General features: G+C 40.6%; 1 protein-coding gene across 1 annotated transcript in view; it reads right to left on the reverse strand.

Moving 5' to 3' along the window:
* Window positions 1–26,968, reverse strand: part of TMEM132C (transmembrane protein 132C) — a 215,950-nt gene that overhangs the window by 69,056 nt on the left and 119,926 nt on the right. Inside the window, exon 3 of the mRNA XM_054082172.1 lies at window positions 26,093–26,239. Within this exon, the coding sequence (XP_053938147.1) occupies window positions 26,093–26,239 (147 nt within the window). The remainder of the gene's footprint in view (window positions 1–26,092; window positions 26,240–26,968) is intronic.

The raw sequence follows: 26,968 nt of genomic DNA on the forward strand, positions 1-26,968 counted from the left end.
GGAAAAATGTCTCCATGACATTCAATGGCAGAAATGTCATTGCTGAAGTGCCAATGATGTGCAATTAACATTTTTAAGGAGTCATTTAAAAGGATACTGTCAAGGCTGACAGATTTGAGATTACACCAACTATGTATGCTTGGATTTTTGCCTAATTCAGCATCTCCCTACCGAGTTCACCCTTTCACCTCTAAATATTTACATTTTTATTTCTCCTTAAGCCTACTATATTGAGGGTATTATTTATCATTGACTTCTCGCCCACTGCAATACCATAATGCTGTGCCACCAGACTTTCTACCCAGAAAGTTTTCATTTTTTTTTTTTTAAATGTTCCACTTTCTTCAATCAAGTTGTAGTTTTCACTATATTTTGTTTTGGAGCAAAAAAAGTTGTGGGGCAAAAGCAGTCTGGTGTTACAGCGGAGTTAAACAAGAAGCAGTAAAGTCATTCTGTGTTACTAACGAAGACATTGCCACCAGCAGGATGGAGATATGTTTGTGTTGAGAAAAGAAGTCCTGGATCTTTGTTTCTTGGCAGTTGTATCTGACATTTCTGCTTAACAGAATGAAAAAGCAGGAAAATAGAGAAGGCGTTTGCTAGAGTAGAAAAACTATCCTTAAGCAAGGTGTTCATCAAAGTTTCTAGGAGATCCCAGATACTTTTTAAAGATTTCATTGAGCGACGACTGAATGTATTCGGGGCTAAAACGTTTCTTCTAAGAGCTGATAGCGGACATCAGTTTTCAGGCAGAGTACAGACGTTCCTGTCTGACTGTCAGGCACATGAAGATCAATGTGTCCTCAATATTTCAAGAAGACAAATGAAGGAGACACGATCCTAATGTTAAATGGCCTGTGAGAAAAGCAAGTGCCTACTCGACTGACAAAACACTTACAGATAAATTCTAAGAGCAACTTTGATGTGATGATTCTGACATCTCTGGTTCTGTCCAAATCTGTTCTTTTCCCTACAGCATCTCAATTAGAAAATAACTATGTCTAATTTGTTGGGAAGCCACAAATTTGCAAGATTAGGTCCCTATTCAAAGCAAGAAAACAGAATGGATTTGGATGAGGCTTTTGAGATATGTCATGCTTTACAGAGGTGACTTTCTATTGCTAGGAAAAAAAATTTCATTTTAACTTGACTCCCAGAAAGAATGCAGAAGCGCTAGGGGCAACCATAAGCTGCATGGTAGCAGAATAGTCTTTAAACAACTGCAAGTTTTTATTGTGGACAGTAATAGACAAGAGTCCAGCCCAGAATCTCTCTATGCACCATATAGTTGCACATTTGTCTCACAGCCCAGAGCAAAGATTTGAAAATCTACTGGGATTTTTTTCCTAAGCAATTACTACTACCTTTTTATACTCTTCTCTCTATGCCCTTCAGTATGATACGAATCAAAATAGGTTTCCATGTAAGTATACAAATGACACGTAGGAGACACTGTTAAAAAGAAGGAAAAAAGATCCTAAAGAACAAGTCTTGCCTTTTTTATTGAAATCTTCAGTGATATTAGTTGCCGTTCCTGCTCTTTGCTGACTTTTGACACTTTGCTTCTTTAGATAGGTGGAATCAGACAGCTGATAATCCAGTTTTCCAACGTTCTGAAGAAATGCAAAGTCAACAGGAAACGTTCATCTACACAAATAGCGTGGGCACATGGGATTTGAGTGGTAGAACAGTCAGTGAGATGAGAAAGAGCACAAAGAAGCAGGTGTAACTATGTTCACAAGGTTCAGATAACGAGCCTGTGATAATATTATTTCTTATGAAATCATAATCTGCAGGCTGATGGCAGCCCAGATCCAAAACAGCTGTTTGGGATGCATGGGAAGAAGTAGTGGAAATGAAAGATTTGCGATCATGTGCAATTCACTGTGTGAATTTGTCCTACCTAAATCAATGCACTGGAGCTCAACTCTGAGAGTCAGACTGCAGACAAGGAGAACATCTGCCCACTGACTCCTGAATCACAGATAGGCTTCCTTCAGCTGCTTCAATCTAACCAGTAGATAAGTAAGCCAAATTAGTTTTATTTCCAAACTAAAATTAAGGGTTATCTACTCTCTAAGTGAAAACGGAACATGAAAATAACAGAAAACCAATCCTACAGGGAAATCCTCATGAACGTGTACGTTATCAGATTCCTAGTGCTCTCCTCCTGGAAGGTACTTGCAGGAGGCGATAAAGCTTGATGAGATTTGCAGGGGTGAATGCCACATGCTCAGGTTTTTTTTGCCAGTTTCTAGGGGTGAAGTTTATTTTAAAGGAACTGCCTGCTTCCCACTCTGCACTTTGCGCTACAGATTGTCTGACATGATTTGAGTTTATACATAAAGGTCTCCATTTTATAAACAAGAATTAATTTGGATCAGTAGTAACTACTTGCTAATTCTATTTCTACCAAATCTCTAGATCTCCAAATCCTATCAATTCATCTATATCAGTCATCTATTGGCCTGATTTATCCCCCTAAAACGCTGCTTCAACTACTTTTGCAATAAGCAAACCCGCAATGCCAGCAGACACTTTAAAAATTACAGATGTCCTTAGCAGGTTTTACCTTAACTCCAGGTCAGAAAGCCTCTCCTAACAAGTGCAAAGGACCATGTTACTGTGGATTCCCAAAGTACCATTGCTCAGCTGAGTCCCAGTAGTTCACCTCAGTGTGCTGCTCAACGGGACTAATCCATTTGCATTTACACCTTTGTCTCCATATTAAGAAATCTTTTTATACTTGTTAATTGCTCCTGCATGAGAACACCAGCAGAATTGACTCCACAGCTGTGTGAATGGCGGAGAAGAGAGAATTCTTAAAGACAACCATTAGACGTCTGTCAGCCCAAGCTGTGCTGTGCTCTCATCTGAACAGCGATTGGGAAAATGCATTTATAGCTGTATGCGGAGAAAGCCCAAGAATGCTGTCAGGGATTCTTATTTGATAAAGCAGCCTTGCAGCAGCAATATTAAAAAAAGGTTTAAAAGGGGAAAGGATGACAGCCAACTAGATCGGGTGGTCTTGAAAACTAACAGCACATACATAAAGGAGTTTGCCCCTTCCGGCCTCTTCCCAGCTACAGATGCTTAATTTAGTTTGATTTTCCTGGGGTAGTAATCTGTCAGATGCATCTCCTTCAAAATATGATTACAAAAGGAGTGAATCATGGACACATTATTATTCCCCTCAGCATGCGGCATTTTTTCTTTAAATACAGAAACTGTAGTGTGTAGGAAATGATCCATCTCTGAAAATTTGTGTCAACATCCCCCAAAACTCTTGAAGCTGTACAGTGAATACTGCTAACCATTCTCCTGTGTCTGAAAAATCAGTAGGAAGACAAGACTGAAATATGTTACACGCAACACTTTGGTCCTGACCTTACTCTCACTCTAGTCAATCGGAGTTCTGCTTTTGATTTTGATGGGAGTGGGGCCACTGTTCCATTGTCATCTCTCTTGTACCCTCAGGCGCTCTCTCCAGCAGCACTGTCAGCTTAGAGAAGCCAGGGCAATTTCAAAGTATTTACTGATGCCCAAGGCAAACCAAGAGATGACCTTTTCCACCAGCAGAGAGCTGCTTATAGGCTGCTATTGAACATTCCACCGACAGTAACACTGCTTCCAGAGCTGACATGACTGCACTGGGTTTTCCTTTTGCTGTCCCTCTCCTTCCCCCTAATTCAATGAACTGGGATCACACTCCGATTCTCCCGTGTTCTGCACTTTTGTTATTGCCTTCACCTGGGAAAAGCCCTACGGTTTAGCATCACTTGGCAGATTATTCAACATCAGGCTGCAAAGGACCAGATAACAAACAGTAAAGCTTTCTTTGCTTGGGGATTATTTCAACAGACAGAGATTCCAAGAGGCTGAGTGATTGGTCATGCTTGGCCATGAGATGTATGTGTTTGTACCCAAATTTTTATTGTCACAAAATAAGAAAAAAAGTGATAGCTGAAGTGACCTGAATCATTAGGTGAATCATTCAGGTTACCTGAAACACCCTGATCAATACGGTGCCTCGATATCACAACAGAAATGCAGCTATTGTTGGTTCAATGGAATTGATGCTAAAATCCCTGAACAAAAACTTTCACCAGCAGAGATTTTTACATCCTGGCTAATGGAGAGATAAAATCTCTGTAGAGCCATCTGACATTAAGAGTTGGGTTTCCAGGAGCGTTCAACCCTGCTTCTCTGGGGAGGGAGCAGTGCTAAGCCAACATGGTACACACAGAACTGTCAAATAGGGGCTATAAATTGCGGCAAATATCCTAGCGTTGATGAGTGCAGAATAGACAATTTGTACAAGAAAGAAAGAGGTTAATGTATTCTGGACGGGACAGTCCTCAGAGTCTGTTAGACATTCTCAACGTGCTCATATCTACACGACTTTCAATCGAAAAGATTTTCGAAAATGGACAAATATTCTCTTAATAATTTTCAGCAGCACTGTCAACTCTTCCAAGAATCACATTTCGCTAGGAAGTTAGCTGTTATATTTGCAGATAGGATGTCTGTGCTATCCAATTATTTCTATAAAGAGACTTGGCCTTTATGACTAATTTAAAGGGTTTCCCAAAGCAGATGGGGCGTTTTGAATATAAAAACATGGATTTACAGATACTGAGCCCCAAGCATTCAAATATAAAGACAGAATTGTGTCTAAGGTAACACTGGGAAGTAAGGGGTGCTCTAGGCTATGGGAAATTCTCTTTTCATCCTCATTAGACGTCACGTAGTATAAATTGATATTATTTCCTGACATCAGCAGATTTTTATTCAATTCCTCTTGCTGATGATCTGATTCACAGAATTAAAATGTCTTGAACAGAGAAAGGAAAGAGAAAAAACAGTGACTATCTTAGCTGGCCATATTAAATTATTGTACACTACTTCCATGTTCTAGCTATGCCAGCAGACAAAAAAAGGCTTCTGGAATCATTGATGTAATTTACTGGCAAGCACAAAAGCATCTGTGACAAGCCAAAGAACTGTGAATATCGAACTTATGAATGAAATACTCTGTGTGTGTGCATGTGTATACATTTATATACAGTGGGAAGTAACAGAGACACAAGAAAACATGTTGGACATGCTGAATTTGTCAAGCTTAAATTGCACTTACTTCCCTTCCCCATTCTCAGCTCTCAAATTATGCATTAGATTTACATTATCCTTCGCTAGCCAAGGTCTACTGTCAACCGCCTATGATATTAACCACACAACCTGGGCCCTTTCCAGGCAGGGGAGCGTTGCCAAAGGGGATTCAGATCAAAACTTCTGTTGACAGAGAAATTCTCCTTGCTCACTTGCTGCCCCTTTCTCTCTCCCTACTTCAAAGCTCTGGTAACTGCTCCCGGGTTAAGCAACAGGCGTCTCCGTTAGCTGTACGCTGCTGGCTCACACACGGACCACGTGGTCCGATGTTAAGAGTCTGTGTCAAAGCCCTTTCTGGGGTCATGGACTGACTATGATCTCACACCAGTCATTTGTCTTGCCTGTCCTTCTATTAAGCCTGTCAAGAGAATTGGTTCAATAGAAGAAAAACAGGAGCTCCTTAAAAATGTATTGGCACATCTGAGTTGAACTTTTTGGGGGTGAAGAAGTCATAACAATGACTCTGCAGTGAGTGCTGAACTGCTTTTTGTGGCGTGAAGCCTTGCAAAGGGAAAATGATGTGCATTTAAGAAACATTTTCAGAACTACTTATATTCAGGACTGAGTGATGAGAAATGTTTAAAAATTATTAAGGCTGCCTAAATATCTGTTATCCAGCAAGCCAAAGTCACAGTTTAAATCCCGGCTATATATTTATCAATATTTTCATTCCCAGTTACATTTCCTGACATTTATGCCAAAACCAAAAGGTCACAGGAGGACTCAAGTGTTATTAAGTGTATAAACTAACAAACAAAATAAATGACCTTCATTCATACTTGCCTGATCGTTCCACGAACTCGCAAACAATAGATCCTCAGCACTTTCTCAGACTCAAAACAATATCCATCTTGAGTGAAATCAACCATATGCAGAGAGTCAGCAGCAGTTTTAAATGCCTCTAACATACTTCAAAGTAGGACGGAATTACAGCTTAGACTCTTTGTAACTATTCTTCCTTTCCATTTACAGTATTCCACTGAATGCGGACACACCGTTGTGCTTAATGCTACGTTATACAGTAGATGGTTTCACATACCAGGAGACTTCGTGCCCCACACAGGAAAACCAAACCAGAAAAGGATTGAAAGGACGCTTATTAGTTTCATTTATAAATGAAAAAATCAGGTCCAGAGAAAACAGTGACATGTTCCAGATCACACCAAATATGTGCAGCAGCTAAAAACTGGACCTAGACCCCATTTCAGTGCCTGGAGTGAAGGACTACCCCTTCCTCCCACACCCCTGAGTACAACTTACAAAGGTAACACAGGAAATCTGTGGGTGATGTGTGAACTGAAGCTCTAGCTTCAAATCACTGTTTGGTGGCTTTGCTGCAAGACTAAACTTGTGCTTTCTTTTCCACGAGTACATTTCATTTCTCTCCCACTGCATCTCAGACTTTTGGGGAATTCCATAATACCACACCAAAAGCTCCCAATAGCAGGCAGAATTGCTTTTACTGCCGTTTAATACAGTATTTAATTTAAATGGCTAATGTATATGCCTCTCTTACACATGAACACAAACTGCTGCAAAGCAAAACTTTAATTAATCAAATTAAAATGCACTATAGCATGAATTTGTTGTATCACTGCTCATAAATGTTTTTATGCATTTGATTTCTTCTGGTCTTTTATAGTTTTGGCAGTAGATGGAAAGCAATCAAGGTTCCATTTGAAGCAGCCGTGAAGCAATTCTCATTTAACAGAAGACAATGAAAAATTAATCTAAAATGACTGTAACTAAGTTTTCATAGAAACAACAAAACCACTCAGACATTATCATCTTCAACAGCTGTTTACTGTCTTCATTTACAAAATTACCTGTCAGATTTTACTATTTTCCCCAGGGAGAAAAAAGCGCCAATCCCAAGCGCCTCTCTTGAGTTAATAAAAAGGTCCGTGTGTAACAGGCATATTTAAGATCTCTTTTTTGCAATTATAATACTTAGCAAGGATGACTGAGATGAAGTAATGTTCAACAGTCCCTCTCCTGCAGGTTTCAATTCTACACCTTTAATTAAAGGAAAAAAACTCAAACATGGCTGATGGGTAAAAGCCTGGGTATTTTCCTCTGACTCCCGAAGCATCTGTCTCCTCTTCTCATTGGACAAAGCAACATTTGTCATTCCTGGAGAGCTGCTTACTATAACCCAAACACAATGTTCTCAACATAAAATGAAAACACTTGAAGGAATCACAAAAAGGAATAAGAGCGGAACAGAATATTCTTCTGGTCAGAAGCTTTATCATCTGGGGATGCGTCTCCCACTACCAGTTTCTGTCAGAGATCACTTTGGTCTGAAGAATTTGTTTGGGCAGAACACATGCAGTTGGTGAGTACTACACAATGCGCATGATGGGAACAATGCCAAATAAACATCAAATAAACATCAGACGGAAATCAAAGGGTGCAGAAAATTTGCTGCCTGGCAGTCATGCCCTGGCTCAGAAGTCAACAGGGGATGGGCCAACCTTCTGATAGCTGCAGGAGTGGTTCCTTACTCAGCAACAACCAAGTCAGCAGCGTAGTATCTCAGGAAAGGGGGGGAAAGACAAAAGTAAGAAGACAAATACATGATGAGTGAATTAATTGTCCTTCACATGTGTATTCCTAGGCTGAATGCTCTCAAAGGCTGTCTCAAGCGCTGTTGCAGTGCCTGACTCCAGACTTAGGAGATGGGAAGGAGTTAATTGTTGAAGGGCAGCTACAGGGAGTGGGAGGCAGAGCTCCTATTGACTTCCTTAATGGTGGAAAAATGTGCAAATCCTGTGGACTGTAGCTGAATTTAAATTACAATGATTGCAAAATATAAAGCCTAAAAAAGAGGATTTATACTTGAGCAGATTTAACTGAGACACAGACTCCCTCAAGACCTACATTTTGTTTACATGCAAAGTAGACTACGCCTCCTGAATGACTTTAAATCCCGATGACAATTATTTATATATCTATCCACTCTCCTAACACAGTTCTGACCTATAACTCCTGCTGTTAAATGCCCTGGGGAACATCTACTAGTTATAGGTTCATCTCTGTTTTCTGGCTGTTGTCCAGCAAACCACTTTCAATGTGTAAACATTCCTGCTGCCTTCGGTGGGTCTGCTCATATGATGCATAAGACCACAAGAACGCGTTGCTTAAATAAAAGCATAATATCAACAACAATAGCAATAATGACGTTCTCTTACTGCTTTCAGACAGAATATTTTATGCTCTGCTCTTGAGAGCAAAGTGCTATTAGCTTGTTTTATGATACGCAAGCTGGGGAATAGGAAAATGAAGTGACTTGCCCAAGGTGATACAGGACTCCATCAGAGAAATGGGGACACAAACAATAACAGTGCAGTTAAATTGAGTACCGAAGATGTTGCAGAGCTCTGCCTACTATTTGAGTGAGGCTTTGAGAGCTCTAACGCTGTTATATAGGAAATTAGTGAGGTCATATAGTGGGAATCAAATATCTTAGTATTTATTTGCATCTACTATCACACTAACCAGTCCAGTTCTGTCTTATCCAGAAAGTGCAATGAATATTTAATATATGTTGCAGCTAAGAAATCACAAAACAAAGACTCTTAAATACTCTTGATTCAGCTGCAGGAATAAACTTGAAATCGTTCTAGATTCCTTAACAACACTCAATATACAGTTAACTATAACGGATTTTAGAAAAGCCCTATGCAGTATCATCTTTAAAAAAAAAACTATTAGCTTTAAAGGTTTTAAATCCTGAAAGTGGGAAATACATCTTGAGAAAGAGAAGTGGCAACACACCCCATCAAGCCCTCAGTCTCCTACAAAGATTTTTATCCATAGTCATATCCATATGGATTTTCCATTGTCTCTCGGTCATACCTGTCAAAGACTTTGTATATCATCAAGCCGACTGGTGTGGAAAATGTTAACAGGAAAACCTGCTACAATCTGTACGCAGCAAAATGAACCAGAGGTAGACTCAGACCCATCATTCCGTCTGGCTTCCACTGGCATGGTACTGTAATAAATCTTGGCAGTTTGTATCCGTGTCGTGGGGATCAGGAGTAAGCCTGAGAACAGGCTGAAGTTTGCCACCTGCATTTTTGTCATCAAAAAATGCAATGGCATCAAAATAGAACAGTTCACACCAAGCACCACAAGTATGAAAAAGAACACAGTGCTTAAAATTACATAGCCTTCCAGATTTTATTGTCTTCCTGGTCAAGGAATATCACAGGGGAGGACCAGTAAGAAGTCGCTGTTGTTCCTTATGTATTTGATCAACAAACTCTCATACAGTTTGCAAAGCTGTCAAAACAATCATTCCTCAGCAGCATCAAATTCACCATCACATTGAAAAGGAAGGAAGGTGACAATCCTGGAAAGTTACGGAGACCACCCCAAATAAAATTAGGCACTGAAACATTATGAAGATGGGCCAGGGCACTGAGAGCTCTCATTACGAGCCTCCCCTGATGCTAAATGGCCTGGAGACAGCTGTTCAAACTGCATTGTGTGCTGTTTCCTTAGACTAGTCATTTCCTTCGAGGGACAAAATTAAAGTAGTGATGGATGGACTACTCCGCTGTTTATTTGGCCCAATTTCACAATGTGGCAGTAAGGAACTGTTGAACTCCAGTTAAAACAAAGGAGGTGCAATATAAAGTTTCTATGAACATCTTTACTGAGCTTATAGGAAGAGTTTATTATCACTAAGTCACATAGCAGAGAGTGAAAGATGGGAACGAGGACTGTCACCTGCTTACACCAGAAAGGAACACAAACAAATATAACTATCGATTTCACATTAACGTTGCTATTTTCAGCTGTCTCCCAGCTTGCTGCTCCCCCTCCTGCTTCAAAGAGTGGACACCAGCCAGGGCACTCTGGGCAGCCAACAAAGGACTGATCCACTGCTCCCAGAGCGTGTTCATCTCAGCCCAGCTTGCCCCTGCAGCTCCACGTGGCAGCTCTGGAGCAGGTCCCTGCACCTCCTCCCTTACTTCTTTTCATTTTAATGGCACAGATCTCTTTGCACTTCCTCTGCTTTGACCCACATAGCTCCCTGACTCTCCTACATCTCATGAATGTTGCTACCACTCGTCCTAAGCTAGACTTCTAAACCATCTATTCTTTTATGTTCTCTGCTCCTTCATCTCAAGTGTTCTGTCTTCTCTGTTGTTAAGTTCAAAATAGAACTCTTTTATTAATGCCAAGTTCTTTCCAAATCATTCTTACTATCCCTCCCATGCCAGAGCACAGCTCAAAAGCTGGCGCGCACCCTCTGTGCTGGACTGTAGCCATATCTGCCTTTCCTGCCCATGTTCAACTTGAACTGATAACAGAAACAGCTTCCCCAGTGCCTCAAATACTCATTTTTTTTCAGCCTCAACAGTATCCTCCATGAACAGTCTCAGAATCTATTGAAAAAATTGCAACAGGAGGTTTTTATTACATATGCTGACAGTTCACATCTCAATTTTCTACCCCATTTCAGGAAATACTCTTTGTTTTCAGGTTCTGTTGTCAGACGTCTGGTGTGGAAGGCTCTTAGTTCCACTTTCAAAAGTGATGGGGTGGCTCTGGGGTTTGCAAAAGCACAAGTTCCTTTCACCCTCCAGTTGCTTTTGAACACATCTGCTTTCTCCCAGGCAGAGGAATTTGAGGCCCCAGAGCTTCTAAAAATTCCAACGGGCATCAAACTGTTGAAATAACTGGTTTTTTTTTTAAATGTAGGTATTACAAACCATAGTCATCAAAGTATTATGCATTGCTTCACTTGGCACTGCAAAGCCTAAGTGAAACAGATGGCCCACTCAGGTTTCCAAAAGTGACTCAGATACTCAGGAGCCCAACTCACACAGGAAGTCAATACCAGTTAATCTGCTAAATGTCAAATGGCACTTCTGAAAAGAGTACTTTCCATTACCAATAAGGACCGGAAACTTTGTGCTTTTTAAATGTTTGCTTTGTACCAAGTAATACCCCAGGCTCCACCTGTCTGTCTTTTCCTGTTCAAACGACAAGTGAATACTTGAGTAACGCACTCCTTACAGGCAGGTTACCCGCAAACCAACCAGCTCTGCCGATTGTAAAGGGCATTTTTAAGCAACAAGCTTAAGGCTTAGTGAGGGAGACAGAGCTAAAGAACTTAGACTTAGCAGCATGGCCTTCCCTTGCTTGCCGTAGCTTTGCTTGTAAAGTGCAGAGACTGCAACCAACCCACATAAGAGCAAAGTTCTTACCTTTGGGGTCTTAATCAATGTTTAACAGAAATTTAAGCCGAATGAAGGAGGGCTGTATTAGACAAGCCTGGATGGTCTTAATGATAATGGGTTATTAATACACGGGCACTGCTGAGGCTTCCTCTTGATCCGCTGTGACATATAAACCAGTTCTTTTACAGAACACCACTCCCAGAGCATGGATGGCTTTCTCGTCATCGTTATACAGTGGCAGACTAAGACAGAGGAGGTTGAAAGATTAAGAATTAAGAAATGTTTGGATGCTATCCCATAATACAACACCTAGGAGAAAGGGCATTGGGTTTAAAGTAAACGTTATGGATACGAGATATTAACCGCTTCGACTTCTGACACTATCGATGCTGAAACCGGTACAGGCCAACTCTCTGCTTGTGACGGAGAGTTCCCATGTATCAGCCATTAGATGATCTAGAGGTCACCCGAGCAATTGCCAGTACATTTCTGCTGCAAACGGGTAATTAATCAAATCAATGTCCTCCCCAGAAATTGACTGAAACTAGAGGGTGTTCTGAGTCGAGTGCATTTGGTATTTTTAACCTGGAATGTCAAGCAGAGGAATAATAGCCGTTATCTCCAGTAAATTTCTTAGAAAAGGGAAAAGTTAGGGAGGTCATTTCTACCCACATCAGTAAGCCTAAGACAGAGTAAAAAGAGATATGAATGTGGAAACTGGTTTTCAGAAGAGACTAGAGGGATGCCAGTCCTACAAAGACTTTGAAGGTTAACTTCACACTCTTTTAGGAAACTCTGGAATAGTTTGCAGACCTAAGTTTTCAGGTACCATCACAGTTATTTCATTTTAAATGGAAACAGATTTGCGTTTGGATATAATATGTCACCTTGTGCAAATGTCAAAACAGCATCACTGACTGATGGCAATATGGAAACTCTCTGCTTCCTTGGCCTAGTGGATAGGAACGGACAGAAGGAAGCCAACACCATAAACAGTGTACAGGAAATTACCAAGTTTTATATTTTAAGTATATGTTCTCCTGCTAATAACTTAGATCTCTACTCTTTACATAGAACTATTATGTTTTCACTACAAACAAATGACCTTATAGTATTAGCTCCTAGGACAAATGTGACTTCCCTCAGAAAAAGAACCACCATTACAGTTTTCATTTCCCTTCCAAGCACAGTGATTTCAATACCTTAATTTAAAATTTAAATTACATCCAGTTAGCAAAGAGAAAATTACTTTTGGCATATTTTTCCTGCATCTAATAATCACTTCCTTTCACTAAAACTATCTTTTTCACCACAGAGGATTATTGTCATTAAGCTACTCAGAGTGTGACAATAATTGAGAAGTTTTGGCTATAGGAGTTAGAAGCATTAAGATTTCAGAAAGAGCAATACAGAGACATGGAAGACATAAGCTGAAATGCTCACATAATCGACATGATTTAATTAAAGGCAGAAAACTCTAAAAGTTCAAGAGAGATTTGGTCTGGACAAGCATCTCTGCTTGTTTCCTACTCATGGTTACGGAGCGCTTCTCCTCCCTTCAGCCCTACCAAGCCTGACCACTTGGTGACCCAGCTAATTAGCCCCTCCAACTCTTCTTTTCTTCAAATCCTCATTGCTGAGACAAGGTGCACAGAGTCTTAGTGCACAGTTCAGTGCTAATCAGTAGAGCATCATAGGCTCTGAATTGTGGAAAAGCCGTGAGATACGAAGATCCAAGCTCTGTGCTCTTAGGGTTTAGTGTATGTTTTGCAGTAAGAAGCAAGTAACACCAGCAAGCAACACCTGCAATCAGACTTTAAGCTCCACAACGAGTGCTTCAGAGCTGTTTCTTCCTTGTCCTCGACCCCTCAAGATCATTCATGCTCATTCTCCCATGTAGTTGTTTCCACAAGTAAGAATTTTGGCTGTTAGACTCCAGTAACGAAACAGAGAGCATTTGCCCATCAAGAAGGTGGAAACTAAAAGGTAATTAACTTGTGCTCAGTGCTGTGCATAGTTAAAAGTTGCATTCTCAAATGTATTTAGGATGTACAAGCTGTTCTAAAGTTGTTCATCAAAAGCGGGACTCAATGCTGATGGACCGTCTTTTCCAAACTTCACTGAATACTGAATCAGGGTCAAAATTCAAATCTTGTTTATTTCTTTCTGTCCTGATAGGTATTAACTCCTATTAAAAAGCATAAGTTCCTCTACTGCCAATTACAGATACATCTTTTCCAAACCATTGTTGAGGTGTAGCACTCAAAGGGAAGCAAGTGAAATCAGTGTTCCTCTGGGAGCAGATAATGGTGAATAGTTCAGACTTTTGAGACATTTATAAAATCAGAGTGTATTCATGCACATGGTCGGCAGGGTCTGTAAAAACCACTGCCCTCAAATGTCCTGCGTTCCGCTCTAAATCGAAATCTCTTCTTTGACTATAGGTATCTTCTGCATTTTGTTTAATAAACCCACATGGTAAATTTATATGCGATCCACAGTGAACCACAACAAATCTCTGTTGATTTGCATCACTGAAGGATGTGGCAATTATATGACATTTGATGACTACGTGTTTCATCTCACCTCAGCAATTCTACCAGCCCTAGGAATACTGAAAAGAGCAGGAGAGGCTGCCTGTCACAATGATTCATATAGATCTGATTAACAGAACATGGCAACAATCCCCTTCTCAGATGATTCTGGGAGTAATGCTAGTGAAAGCTGAGTTTCTAGCCAATTCTTCATGAACAAGTACCCTACACTTACCGTGACATTTCTAGGTTAAGTTTTCTAAATAAGTGTAGTGTTGAGAACGGTTTGTATTTACTATGCATTTAAATAGTGTTCATCTGTAATGCACAGGAGTTTACTAGTGCCCTGCATGAAAATTGCAGTACTGATAACCAAACTGATAACTATGCAAGTATAGATAGACAAAAAGATATACAGCAATTAACAAGATCTGCCTTTAAGTATTCCTTCCTAGTCAATCTCATTAAATCTCTGAACGTTTCTCAAGATGAAAATAGACAAATAGCATCTCCAAGCGGAGAACCTCATCATCCTGTTACATTTTTTCAGAGATGACAAAAACGCCATGAGGAATGACAATCAGATATAATTAAAACCTCTAAACCTAGCTGAACAATTGCTAAACTAACCAGAGAGATTATGTTTCTTTGGGGATTGTCAGTGGTACTTGTCGAGCTCTGATTTGGTTGAAATCTAGTAGTTATAACAGAATACTTCATGCAGATTATACGTATCAGAGATTTCATTTGCCTATTATGTTTCAATGAACATTGCGACATGGAAGCTGTAAACTATTTTGGGTAAGAGAACAGATACAAACATTGAAATTCTTGTTAGCGGTCTATCAGTAATGCTTTGGTTGACAGGGCACCTTGCTTTCAAGCCATCTGATGGCATTGCTAAATATGCCAGTCTCATTAAAAACACCAGAAATAGGAATGAATTCAGGGGCTGAGGTCACTCAAGTACTCTGGCAGAGTCAGTATTGAATTTCTACTAGTGTGATTACCCAGAGTGCATGCTCAGTCCATTAATTTGCAGCATGGAAACCAAAAATCAATGGGGTGCTACTTAAAACTCCTTTTGTGATAATTACCATCATGTATGCAGATATACACATGGAAGCAGAGCATCTAAGCTGTTCATGGCCTTGAACAGGAAACAAATTATCTGGCAGTCGGACCACCGATCATTATCTAAGTCCCTTTCAAATGAAACATCCTATCCTATCCTATCCTATCCTATCCTATCCTATCCTATCCTATCCTATCCTGTCCTAGTTTTCCGAGTTGTATGTCAGAGACAAGGAAGGAGAGAAGACTAAAAATTTAGTATAAAGTTGGGGGAAATTCAGACTGCAAAGGAAATTTTGTCATTTGCTTCAACGAAGCTAAGGTTCTTCCCTGGAAATGTAACTGGAACTGAAATTCCTGGCAAGTAATCACGAATTCAGCATCAATCTCTCCAAAAACAAGCATCTCGGTTCCCTTTAATAAACTTGTTTCCCCATGAATTTACTAGCATGTTGGCAAAGTAATAACGGGAAAGTTGCATGAGTTTCCCCTGAGTGATAGTGGCACAAGCTGGTATACACTGTTCAGCAGATCTACGCTGATTTATACCAGCTCTTCACACTTGTCATTTTGACCTCTCAAAGTAATAAGAATGCATCACAGATTTTTTTTCTGGGGAAAAGTACTGAATTTCCTAGCTTAAGGAAAACGTGTATTGAAAAAAGAGGCACGTTCCTTATAATACTGCTATTCTCATTTTGGTTTTCATTCTCAATTTTTATAGTGGTTCAAAAGAATACGCTTACAGCTCTCATTATCCAATCTTGCCTACTGAAAGAAACAGAACCCCAGGGGTCTTACTTAGCCAGGATTTGATGGATCTTAATAAATTTCTTTGAGAACTCAGAGACATCCACTAACTTTCCAAAGAGAAGCCCACCTCCACCTTGTTCAATTGCCAGGAAATACACGGTATCTTCCAAACACTTCCTATGTTCCCTCCCACCAGGTGATTCATAGCAACACTTGACACGGCAGGACAAATTCTGCACTGATTTACACTTAAGGAACAGCGGTTGCACAGCTCTGGGGGGAAAAAAAAAGATGTTGCCTTTTAAAATGTCATTATTCATATGATATTAACCATAAATAATGGTTAATATCATATGAATAATATGATTCCTTCCTTCGTTCCCAGAATGTGAAACAACAGAGGTCTCCTTAATTGTAGATAAATTATGACCTTCAAATTATGTTACAGAAGCCAACAGAGTAACTACTCTTTCTAGTGTAAGGCAGTTATGTGTGGAGAACTGCAGTGATCTCTGATGGACGGTAGTTTTTTAGACTATAAAAGATTTATAAAAGATAAACGATTTTTACTTTCTAAATTTGCAAATGCATGAATTATCTCTGTCTACTATGAAAACTGTACAGGGGGGAAATGAATAGAATCCATCATAACAGAATGTGAGAAGCCCTTCATTTGGCATAGCTGCGTTAAGTCCAGCTTGAATTACATAAACTGCTGTGTTTGCTACCAGTGCTCACAGGTGTCTGCAGAACAGTAACGCTGCTTCACTCAGTCTGAAGCGCTGGTAACGCGCCCTGTTAGTAGTCATGCAACAAAATGGTATTGTTCTCATAGCAGTCTGCAAAAGTTTCACATCAGGAAATGCATCCATTCAACTATTTTCAGGCAGAGACAGAATTAACGAGATAAAGGAGATGACAATTAAGAGTAGGAGCCTTGCCACAGGCGAGGAACCTGCTGCATAGTGTACAAGTAATGAACATGCTGCCTGCTTCAGCGAGCCGACTAGCACAGCAGACGGACGGAGACAAGAGTGCATGGAAATCCCGGATTTCAGTACACGATGGGGATGATGTGATTGAGAGCAGCCCTGCAGAGAAGGACCTGGGGGTGCTGGTCAATGAGAAGCTCGACATAAGCCAACAATGCATGCTCACAGCCCAGAAGGCCAACTGTGTCCTGGGCTGCATCCCAAGCAGCGTGGCCAGCAGGGCAAGGGAGGGGAGTCTGCCCCTCTACTTCTCTCTTGGGAGACCTCATTTGGAGGATTGTGTCCAGCTCTGGAGCCCTCAACGTAAGAAGGAGATGGAGCTGTTGGAATGGGTCCAGAGGAGGCTACAAAGATGATCTGAGGGCTGGAGCTCCTGTATGAGGACAGGCTGAGAGAGTTGGGGTTGTTCAGCCTGGAGAAGAGAAGGCTCTGAGGAGACCTTATAGCGACCTTCCAGTACCTGAAGGGGCTACAGGAAAGCTGGAGAGGGGCTGTTCATAAAGGCTTGTGGGGATGGGACGAGGGGGAGCAGGTATAAACTGGAGAGGAGCAGATTTAGACTGGACATAAGGAGGAATTTCTTCCCCATGAGGGTGGTGAGGCCCTGGCCCAGGCTGCCCAGGGAAGCTGTGGCTGCCCCATCCCTGGAGGGGTTCCAGGCCAGGTTGGATGGGCCTTGGGCAGCCTGAGCCAGTGGGAGGTGTCCCTGCCCATGGCAGGGGGTTGGAACTGGATGGGCTTTAAGGTCCCTTCCAACCCAAACTATCCTATCTTTTTATGAAATACTGACAAACACACTAGAGAGCTGTAGGACAAGAGCAGTATTTATTAGCATCCCAGCTATTGCAAGCATATTTCTAAGACGACTGAAGATGATCAAGGTTTCCTAAGCCTGAGATGCGAGTGTCACAAAGAAGCAAACACACCTGGACCGAGGCACTAACACAACTATGAGCTCAGGTCTTCAAATTGTTTGAGTTCAGCACCTCATGCTGGTTTGTGATTACAAGTAAATTTAAGCAAGAATCTTAGGATCACATAAGGCAAAGTGAGAATCAGCAGATTAATTTCATTCAAGCCGGTGGAGCTAAACCAATGTAAAACTGCAGCTAATGAGACAACATTTAAGTTTGCCAAGTGTTTATGAAGACTCAACTTCCTCTGTAAACCCTGTACTAATCAAGGAAGTGATTTTATGTGATAATTTTAATGTGCTTATGAAATGATTTTTTCATTAAAACTATCTCCAACTGGAGGATAGGTGATGGATGTAATGGTAGAGGCTAATGAAATACTTTTAAACTTGTTTTATATTTTAAAAAGGGAGAAAAAAATTTGCAGATTGTAAAAAACACTGTCTTTCTATTATTTAAACCTGGTGAGAGGTACAACAACAAAAGACAGACGATGCGGTCTCTGAACAAAGAAGGCAGCAGGAGGTTTAACTGCCCCTCCCTGCAAGTGTACAAGTAACATCACTTATTTAATTACATACACAGGTCAACTGGGAATAGAACTTAATGATCTGAACCAAAGTGACAGCACGACGGGTGACTTGGAGGGAGAGCTCTGCTACAAGCGGGCAGTAGGAGCCCACAGCAACACGCCGTGAAACCCTCAGCAGTTACCATGATCCGCTGGTTTTCTTACCAACCTTGCTTAAATTGTAAGACTTATAACAAAGACTTAGCACCTATATAATAACTTTCCACCTGTCTCATGAAGCAGTCACTGTTATTATATAACAAGAGAAAGAAATAGAGAAGATATTTTTATCTGTACTTTAAACAGGCAGTAACTCATCAAACTAAAGTAACTTTGAGAGGAAAAGTAAATCTCAGTAAGTCAGTGCAGAAACGAACGGTTCACCTGTCTAATATACTGCGCTTTGGCTTGCTATTGTTTTTTGAAATGGAAAGATATCAGATAAATGGTGATACTTTACCACTGTCATTGGTTAGCTGCCTCTGATCTGACAGAGGCATGAGATCAGAAAAATGATTAAACCCATCTAATTCTCTTTTATGAGATTGTAGCCTATTTTCCAGAGGTCTCTCCTGACCAGTTTTAAGTATTTTGAGTTCAGAGGAATTTTCTTACCATGAAACTCCTCAAGCAGCAATGGTACAGAGGGCTTATGTGTATAAAAAATATATTTCAATTTGCTCTGCCGAATACTAACAAAGATCTTATTCACTTTTTTTCTAGAAAGGTTTGCCTTTTGGCATTTTTTCCCAAATTTTCTTCATTCTTTATTGCCTGACTGATTTATTTCCTTTGCTGTGAAAGCTATAGAGGAAAGCAGAGTTGCTTGGCAGCCTGATGTGGTATTGCTGAACTCAGCTGTTTATGGCTTTCAGCAGATGTTTCTGCTTCAAAGACAGTGTGAGAAAAAATACATATGCACAATTCCTCCCCCCAATTCTTCATCTTTTGTCTCTTATCTTCTACTGCCTCCAAATCACAAGGAAGGCTGCACTACAATAGCTGCTAAAACACCCGAACCATGCCAACTGTCACAGATAAATAAGAGCTGACCTCACCCCAAATTAGAACTCATGATTTAAAGTGCAATGAGAAAAAGTACCAGAAGTATCAGTCCATGAATGTGCTGCATCAGAAGGAGATTTTCACAGATAACCTTGGTATGAACTACAGCTTATTAAAATGAGAAGAAATTGGGATTGCTGTGTGCAAGAGGCAAGAGGGAAGCAGTTTTCAGCAGATGCAAGTGAGACAGCCAGCCTTTCCTACTGCATATTCCAGGAGCCCTGCAACACACACGCTCAGAGAAAAGTCAAGGGCTGAAAAGCAGACCATATGTTTTCTACTCACTCTCTGAGAAATGATTACTTTGTCAGATATCAAAAAATAATCTCAACCTGGACATCAGGAATTACAGTTATTATTGAACTCATCTGTCAGTCTGAAACAGATATAAAGGTGTTGTCCCATTATTCCACGATTGCACATCCTATTCAATTTATTATGTGTAGACCTCTGCTTTATTTACATAATCACAAAATAAAACAATACATGCAACCTGATGGGAAAGCAGGGAAGGCACTGACAGCAAGCAAGACAGCTTCCTCAGCAAGGCTGGGTTATTGCATGCGTTGGCTAAGCCTCCAGTATTTGGTTTTGATAAGCATGTAAAAAGCTTTTCCAAACTATACAGATTTGCTGAGCAAACAAATCTGATGCTTTCATTTGGGCAAGAAATATGTGAAGAATGACCTTTCTTTTGGTGCTTCAGCCCTTCTGCTTCCCAACAGACCCAGGGACTCTGAACCAGACAGGAGAAAAAAGAATTTATTGGAAGTGGGCTGGAACGTCTGTAGAGATCACGGAAAGATCTTATTTCATGCATTTCGTTATCTCATCTCTTCTAATTAATTTTTTTTTCGGAGAGAAAACTCCTGGGAATGCCTTACTTCTTGGCTCATACTATGTTAAGGTTATATGTAAGAACAAGACAGTATTTTTGGAATGATCACGACTCAATCTAACACTAGTTCTGTTGAAATCGAACAGGAAAATTCATTTCAATATTGCCTAACAACAGGTTTTCAAAAACCTCATCTTAGATTATAATACCTTTCTTTGAATTTCAAACAGAAGAGAGAATATTTCAACATACCTGCCAAGAAAGCAATGCTTTCGATTATTATCTTCCGCAATACTTGTGCAGACCTTGCTGGTTTTCTGACTCAGCCTTTGTCTGTTGTAAGGCAGGTATTTATGCTGATGACAAGATAAACACAAATTTCTACTGAAACAATTGACTGATAATAGTGTTATTTATTTGGATTATGGTAGGGCCAACACTCTAGTCATGGATCAAGTCCTTGCAATGGTAGATGCCAGATGAAAACTAGAGAGACGTATGTTGTTGCTATGACAGTTGCTATAGCTATCTCAAATTTGATCCTTCTGACCTTGCATTACTGAAAGCATTGAAAAGAAAGGGTCCTTCAGGCTCAGTGAGAGTCCTTGTCCATGAGGGCTCCCACAGAATTCTCTTTTCCTTAATGCAAGTGAGAGCTGCCCATTAAGTCGAAACCACTCCAGATTCATAAGGTTCAACAAGTTGCCATGCTCCCACAAGTACCAGTAAGACAGTAAGGCGTAAGAAACAGATATTCCCTCTCAAGACAGTTTGTGCAGACACTTGCTCAGACATTGTGGCAGAGAGAGAGTGAAGCAACAGCAACGGAGCATCCACCTTCCTGCAGGCAGCCTGCTCCTGAAAGAGACACGAGAGACATTCTTCATCCTTCCTCCCTCCCTAGCTCAGGGCTTTGATAAATACTCCTAACATTCAAAGCAGCAAAAGAGGAGCCATATGAAAGGCTCCTTTGGGAAGCAACCTTCTAACCCTAGTCTTCTATGCCCTAGAAAAGATATTGTTACAAGGCACAGCTGGCTGATCCTCCACCATATGTGCAGATGTCCAGTGCATCTTTGGAACCTACAATGTGCACTGGAGACATCTGTGCCCTAATTTGACCCGAAGCAGGGATCTTAACATAAAGAGAAACCTTAAAATGCAAAGACAGCAAGCAGAGATAAATTGTTTGGGAAATCAGATGGGAAAGGATGGAGGGAAAGGATCTTTAAAGCAGTAGGTAAAGGCTTAACTATATTATTCCCGATCCTGCTATTAACAGCTACATGCATATGTTCCCATGTGTCATTTTAAGCAGACAGACGCACATCACTGGAATGACAAGCCTTGGAAGCTCTGAGAGTTGCACTGGCAATTTGCCAGCAGCCTAAAAGGCTACACCTAATTTGCACCAAAATATGCATGATGCTTAAACCAAAACACTCAGGAGGCCATAACGTTTGTTCATAAGTGACTTTCTCATAAATGAATGGAAATTGTTTCTATTTCAGAGTTCAACGGCAAAAGAAGTCCACAACTGATGTCTTCCTCTCAAAGTATCTATGGTTTGTACAGATTGGTTTCTGCAGACATAAATGTAACCTGAAGATATGTGCAATTTCCTCAGCATCTACTACTACACAAGTGACACGCACCGTCTCAGTTCTGCCCTTGCCTCAGTTATCAGTCACAAGGACAAGCAACTGTAATGAAAAAATCCTGACCTGTGAGCACCAAAACCAGTGTCCTCTGCTCAGACTGCAAGGTTTTGAGGTCAGCAGCCACCGCTGCCCCTCTGCTGAGCTCTGCAAATCACCCTGACCCAAAACTGTGCCAGAGGAAGATGACCTAGATTCTAAAAGAATTAATTACCCCCTGCTCATAATGCGTGAATACTTATCTCTGTGTCTATATACTCGGCACAGACTGATTGTCTTCAGGTATAACGAGACACACTCACACCACATGGCTTTCAGGTTTTTGAGTTTGAGGCACGTTGTACGTATATGCTTTACTTTTATTTTTCAGTCACAAGAGAACTCATTTCACTGACGCCCTTTGGCAGCCTATAGTCCTGCCAGACAGAGAAGAGACCTGCATGGAACTGTCACGGCTTTGTTGCTTTCCTCCATGCCCCGGTGATATCAAACACAACCTGGTTACATCATGAGCTGTTTCCATATGAATGCAATCACACCCAGACAGTGTTAAAAAAGCCCCAAAACCAACTAAAAAAAAAGCGTGCGCGTGCAGCGGGGGGAATAAATGATTGTGACACAGTCTGAAACATAAACATAACATCTGGAAGCACTCTTCGTGAGTCTGCTTCTTTATCAGACAGATGGCTGGAGAGAGCTGTAAGCCCATGGGCCTCTCAAAAGGTTCAAGGCCAAGAGGATAAAGTGCTACATCACAGCAGTTTTCCATTATGTCAGTTTTTCTAAACATCTCTCCGTTCTCCCACACTAAGTTGTTCTACTCAGTTGACAGAAATCAAAAGCACTGAGTGACTCCATTCCTCCGTAAGGAAAATACAACATCCACAGGCAGAAATATCAGCCCAAGAATGGACCGAAGGCAGCTTGTTCCAGACTGTTTCCAGGTCTCAAGGAGGAAGAGGTCTTAGGCCTGGATTAGCCCCGACTGCTGCTTCTTAGTTCTTAGTAACTGCAGTTATAGAATGCTCTGGCTTTGGCAGAGAAGCCAGTTTAAGAAATTCCACTAACCCTCCTTTCCTACCCTTAATCCATCTTTCTCATCACCACAGCTGACAGCACAGCAGCCAGTGGAGGTACGCCATTAAAAACCAAACAAACAAGAAAACCCACACCAAACCTACAAAAATTAGGTAGGTTAAAAATAATTCTTGCTCTGTCTTGGAACAGCTCTTACACCCTATGGTGATAATCCAGAATAAATACAAGCCCTTTCGCTGAAGCTGTTCTGAGGTAGATGCAGTCCATCGTAAATCAACCATAAATCTGCCTTAGGGCAGAACCAAACACAGGTAAGACTAAGATACAGAGATGAATGTAACAGTAACCAAAAATATCGCTTCATCTGACTCGAAGACACATTTCAAACACACCAGCTTTCCTCCAGAAATGAGAAACAACAAGGGAAAACAAGTGACCAAGCAGTAGCCTAAGCCTTGTTTTCACCAATCAACACTTGTTATCCTCATCATTGCTTGAATCTCAGCACAAATTGCATTATGAGGCACACAAACATCGCTGATTTCAAGCTGTTTTCAGTTCCTTCCTATAGTGCTAAAGTCTTTCTGAATAAAGCTAAGAAGCTATGGCTCTTGGTTTTAGCAGCACAAATTCAAAGAGAACAAGTGTTATTTAAAAAAGGGGAAAAAGAAGCATGACCCACTTAAATTCTCAAATGGCAAACAATTATTGATATGGTGTATCTAAAATATGTACTTTGGTTTTTATTATTTATATAATGTGAAAGGTATATTAGCTGCTAAGTGGTGTTGCACTCAGCTATAAACTACTCGTTCCAAAGTGCTTACAATGTAGTTATATCCATACACTAATGGTAGTAGAAATATGCAAGAATGGAAAAGCAACATCGGAAACAAAAATGAGTAGATTTGTTGAAAATGAGCATTTGTTTCCAGGGATGCAAAGGGGAGAGAATTCAGTGGTTCTCCATGGTTCATAAGGGAGATTCCCAAGCAAATGAGAGCATACAGAGAAGGTCAGAATTTCCTGTTCACGTACGTAACAACTCAGCATAACGCTTTGGCCATTATGGCTAGAATGAATCCTGGATGCAGCTTTATCTGCGTACCACAAAACAGTTTGTAGGAGGCAACACTCTAATGCACTGAGACTCTATTATGAATTTAAGTAATATTCTGACTGACTTCACGACCAACTGAGGACAACTGTGACAATAATGGGCAGAACCAACTTCCTCTTGTTGGTGGCAACAGAGGAATAAAGCACAACTGCAGAAGACCCTTCATTCTCCTCTCTTGCTAGGTGATTCTCTGAGCTGTGGTAGAAGTAGCTGGTCATGTGAAGAAAAATAACATCCTGTCATCTTCTTGACAAGCTGTGTGAATGCTTACAAAGCATTCAGGAACGCCAAAATTTCATTTACTTGCTTTTCAGAAGCTCTTTGGCAAAGACAGTGGAAAACACCTCTCTGCTTAAATTAACCAACATATTTATGAGTTGTCTGAGTTTGCTGCAGGAGATTTAGCCTGTGTTGATGCAAGTACTCCAGAGCAGTACTGCACATTGATGCTGACCCTGCTATACAACTGCACCTCACCCAAGCGTACTGTGCTGCTAAACTAGCCTGAAAAAGCTGGTGACAGCACAGGAAGATCCCATTAGGGACTCGCAATTCTCAACCAAATTAAATTAGCGTAATAGAATATTTGTGCTCTGTGCAGAGAGCTCCAAGTAATTGTAATGCCCACTACATCGTCTGATTTTTCACTGGGATCTCAGTACACACATGCCCAAGTTTCCCTATCCAGCTCTTCCTTGTACACAAACATTTCATTCAAACCTAGGTTCGTCATGCTTTCAGGAGACAGCAACTATTTACATACACAAATGAAAGAGGCATTAATTAAAACATTGACTTTTATTTGCATAATTAGTGCTAAAAATATTTTTATGGGTTAATTAGACTTCATGCAAATTGGATTGAGAAGATTTAATTGGGGTTTGATAACCTGACTATTATAGTTCCGTAGTTGCAAATACACTCATAGTTACATGCCGTTTAAAAGCCACATTGTTCCTTTCAAACTGGTTTTTTTCCACTTCTGGCAGGCTCAAAGGATGTATTTTCCCTTTCCCTTTCACCTCCCCCCAATTCTCCACTGAAAATCTCACTAACTGCAATGATACCAAGTGTAAATACATTGAATCAGTGAGCTGCTTATGACAAGAGAAATTTCCACACTTTATAGAAGTCTAATATTTCCCAGGCACTCTGACTGGGCACAGAATACAAATGCTAAAATCTGCTCAGGTTTCTGTGCCTGAAGACAGTACAAACCAACTGCATGAGAAAGCAATAACTCACCCAGCATCCACTGAAGAATTTATGATGCTCTTCAATAAACCGAGGTTTGAGGCTAATAATAAGCGTAGAGCTAGGGAAGCATTGCTCAGATCTGTACAGGGAATATGCTTGGCATGGGCTAATGTACAGCAGCAGCGTGAGAATTCGTTAAGATGATACCCAGCAAGAGCAAAATAATTTCCACTGAAAGCAGCAATAAATGACTTCAGTATCTTTCACACAAGACAATCATACTTACTGGAAAAGTACTGCTTTTATGTCTGTAGAACAACTAGACCAAGTCTGAGTAAAAACATACTTAAGAGGAAAGCAGGCACTGGCAGGCCAGTTCATACCAGTGCTGCCTGGAGTGCACTGCTCTGCCTCTGAGAGCCATCTGGCACAGGAACCACCAATTCTGAAAGAAGGAACTGTTTGCAAAAGGAGATTCTTCTGCATTACATATAAAACACTGAAAACTGAAAGCTTTAAATTATCCTGTATCAGCGCTTGAAAGTTACAGTGGTTCACCGTGGAAGAATTCATTGCTTGCTTGATGAACCAACCACAGAGGCTGTGATACGTTCAGAGAAACAAGGTCAAAACTATCAAGCCAAAAAAATTATGTTCAGTAAAAACCTTTAAAAGTAAAGATATTCATATTCATGCCAAAATGACGCTCCCTCTCACCACCACCCCCTTCAGTGTAGGCCTATTCTATTAATTTTTTAATTTAAACTGATGAATTTTATTACCTGGAAACTGAGATGCCCTGTCGTAGATCAGCAGATGGTACTGCAGTTAACATAAGTGTCTCCAGATTTCCAGGCTACAGGTTTAATAGCTATGAATAGTGGTAATATGAGCCCTAAGTCTTTCAACCAATGAATGGTACCATGGATATAAATGAGTTTAATGTGCTGAGAATATGAAGTTTCATACCTGTTCCTTGAACTTGGTGCCATCCTCTGACAAATAACTGTTGTGGTTGAATGCTTTCCACCATTCCCCACCTCTTGTTTCACATCCCACTGCTGGGGGTCACTTGTCTTTGCACTGAGAATGTTTACACCTTTCTTCACCTTTGCCCTGTTGGAAACAGCAGTTGTAGAAAAGTTTACAAGAGGTCATTCAGGACTGTGATCTTCCAAGCGCAGCTCAGGCATGCAAACCTCAATAGAGCAGTTTTAAGCAAAGTATTAGATACATTTCTAATTCACCAGTAAACAAGACAGTGGTATCATCAATGCAGATCTAAGGTATCGTGTCACTTTTTCAGGGCAGTCAGCTAAGTGTGTGTCTTTATCTGTACCGCCAACAGCAGGATGGAGTAATGATTAAGACTGAACCTACAGGAAAATCTGCACTGAAGGTTCTTCTCTCTCCTCTGGCAATAATTTCACCCAAAGAGAAATTTGTCCCAATGCAGAAGACACGGGAAGGTTCTAATGATCCATATCAAGACAAACTTGTGCCTAATCATTGCACAGAGGAATACTTCACTGGAGTTTTTTAAATAACCCTTTTTTATTTCATATGATATTCTTCCAGACATCAGTGGACGGGTTGTTGCTTTTCTGCCTGACAACTCCCTCTTTGTGACAGCTTCCCAAGGAAATCTCTGTTTGAAATCTCCAGCCTTGAGAGAACACAGCTGTTAGACAAGACTTCATAACTCAGAGATGTTCTTATCAGATGCAACTTTCTGCCACTGTTAGTTGTCAAAACTGAAAAAAAAGAAAAGTTAACTGTGTTTATCTAGTGATGCTAATAACCTCAGCAATAATTGTAAGGAGGGTTAATTAAAGAGCACTTCCT

This window comes from Cuculus canorus, chromosome 17, assembly GCF_017976375.1.
Source record: "Cuculus canorus isolate bCucCan1 chromosome 17, bCucCan1.pri, whole genome shotgun sequence".
In the NCBI taxonomy this organism is placed as follows: domain Eukaryota; kingdom Metazoa; phylum Chordata; class Aves; order Cuculiformes; family Cuculidae; genus Cuculus; species Cuculus canorus.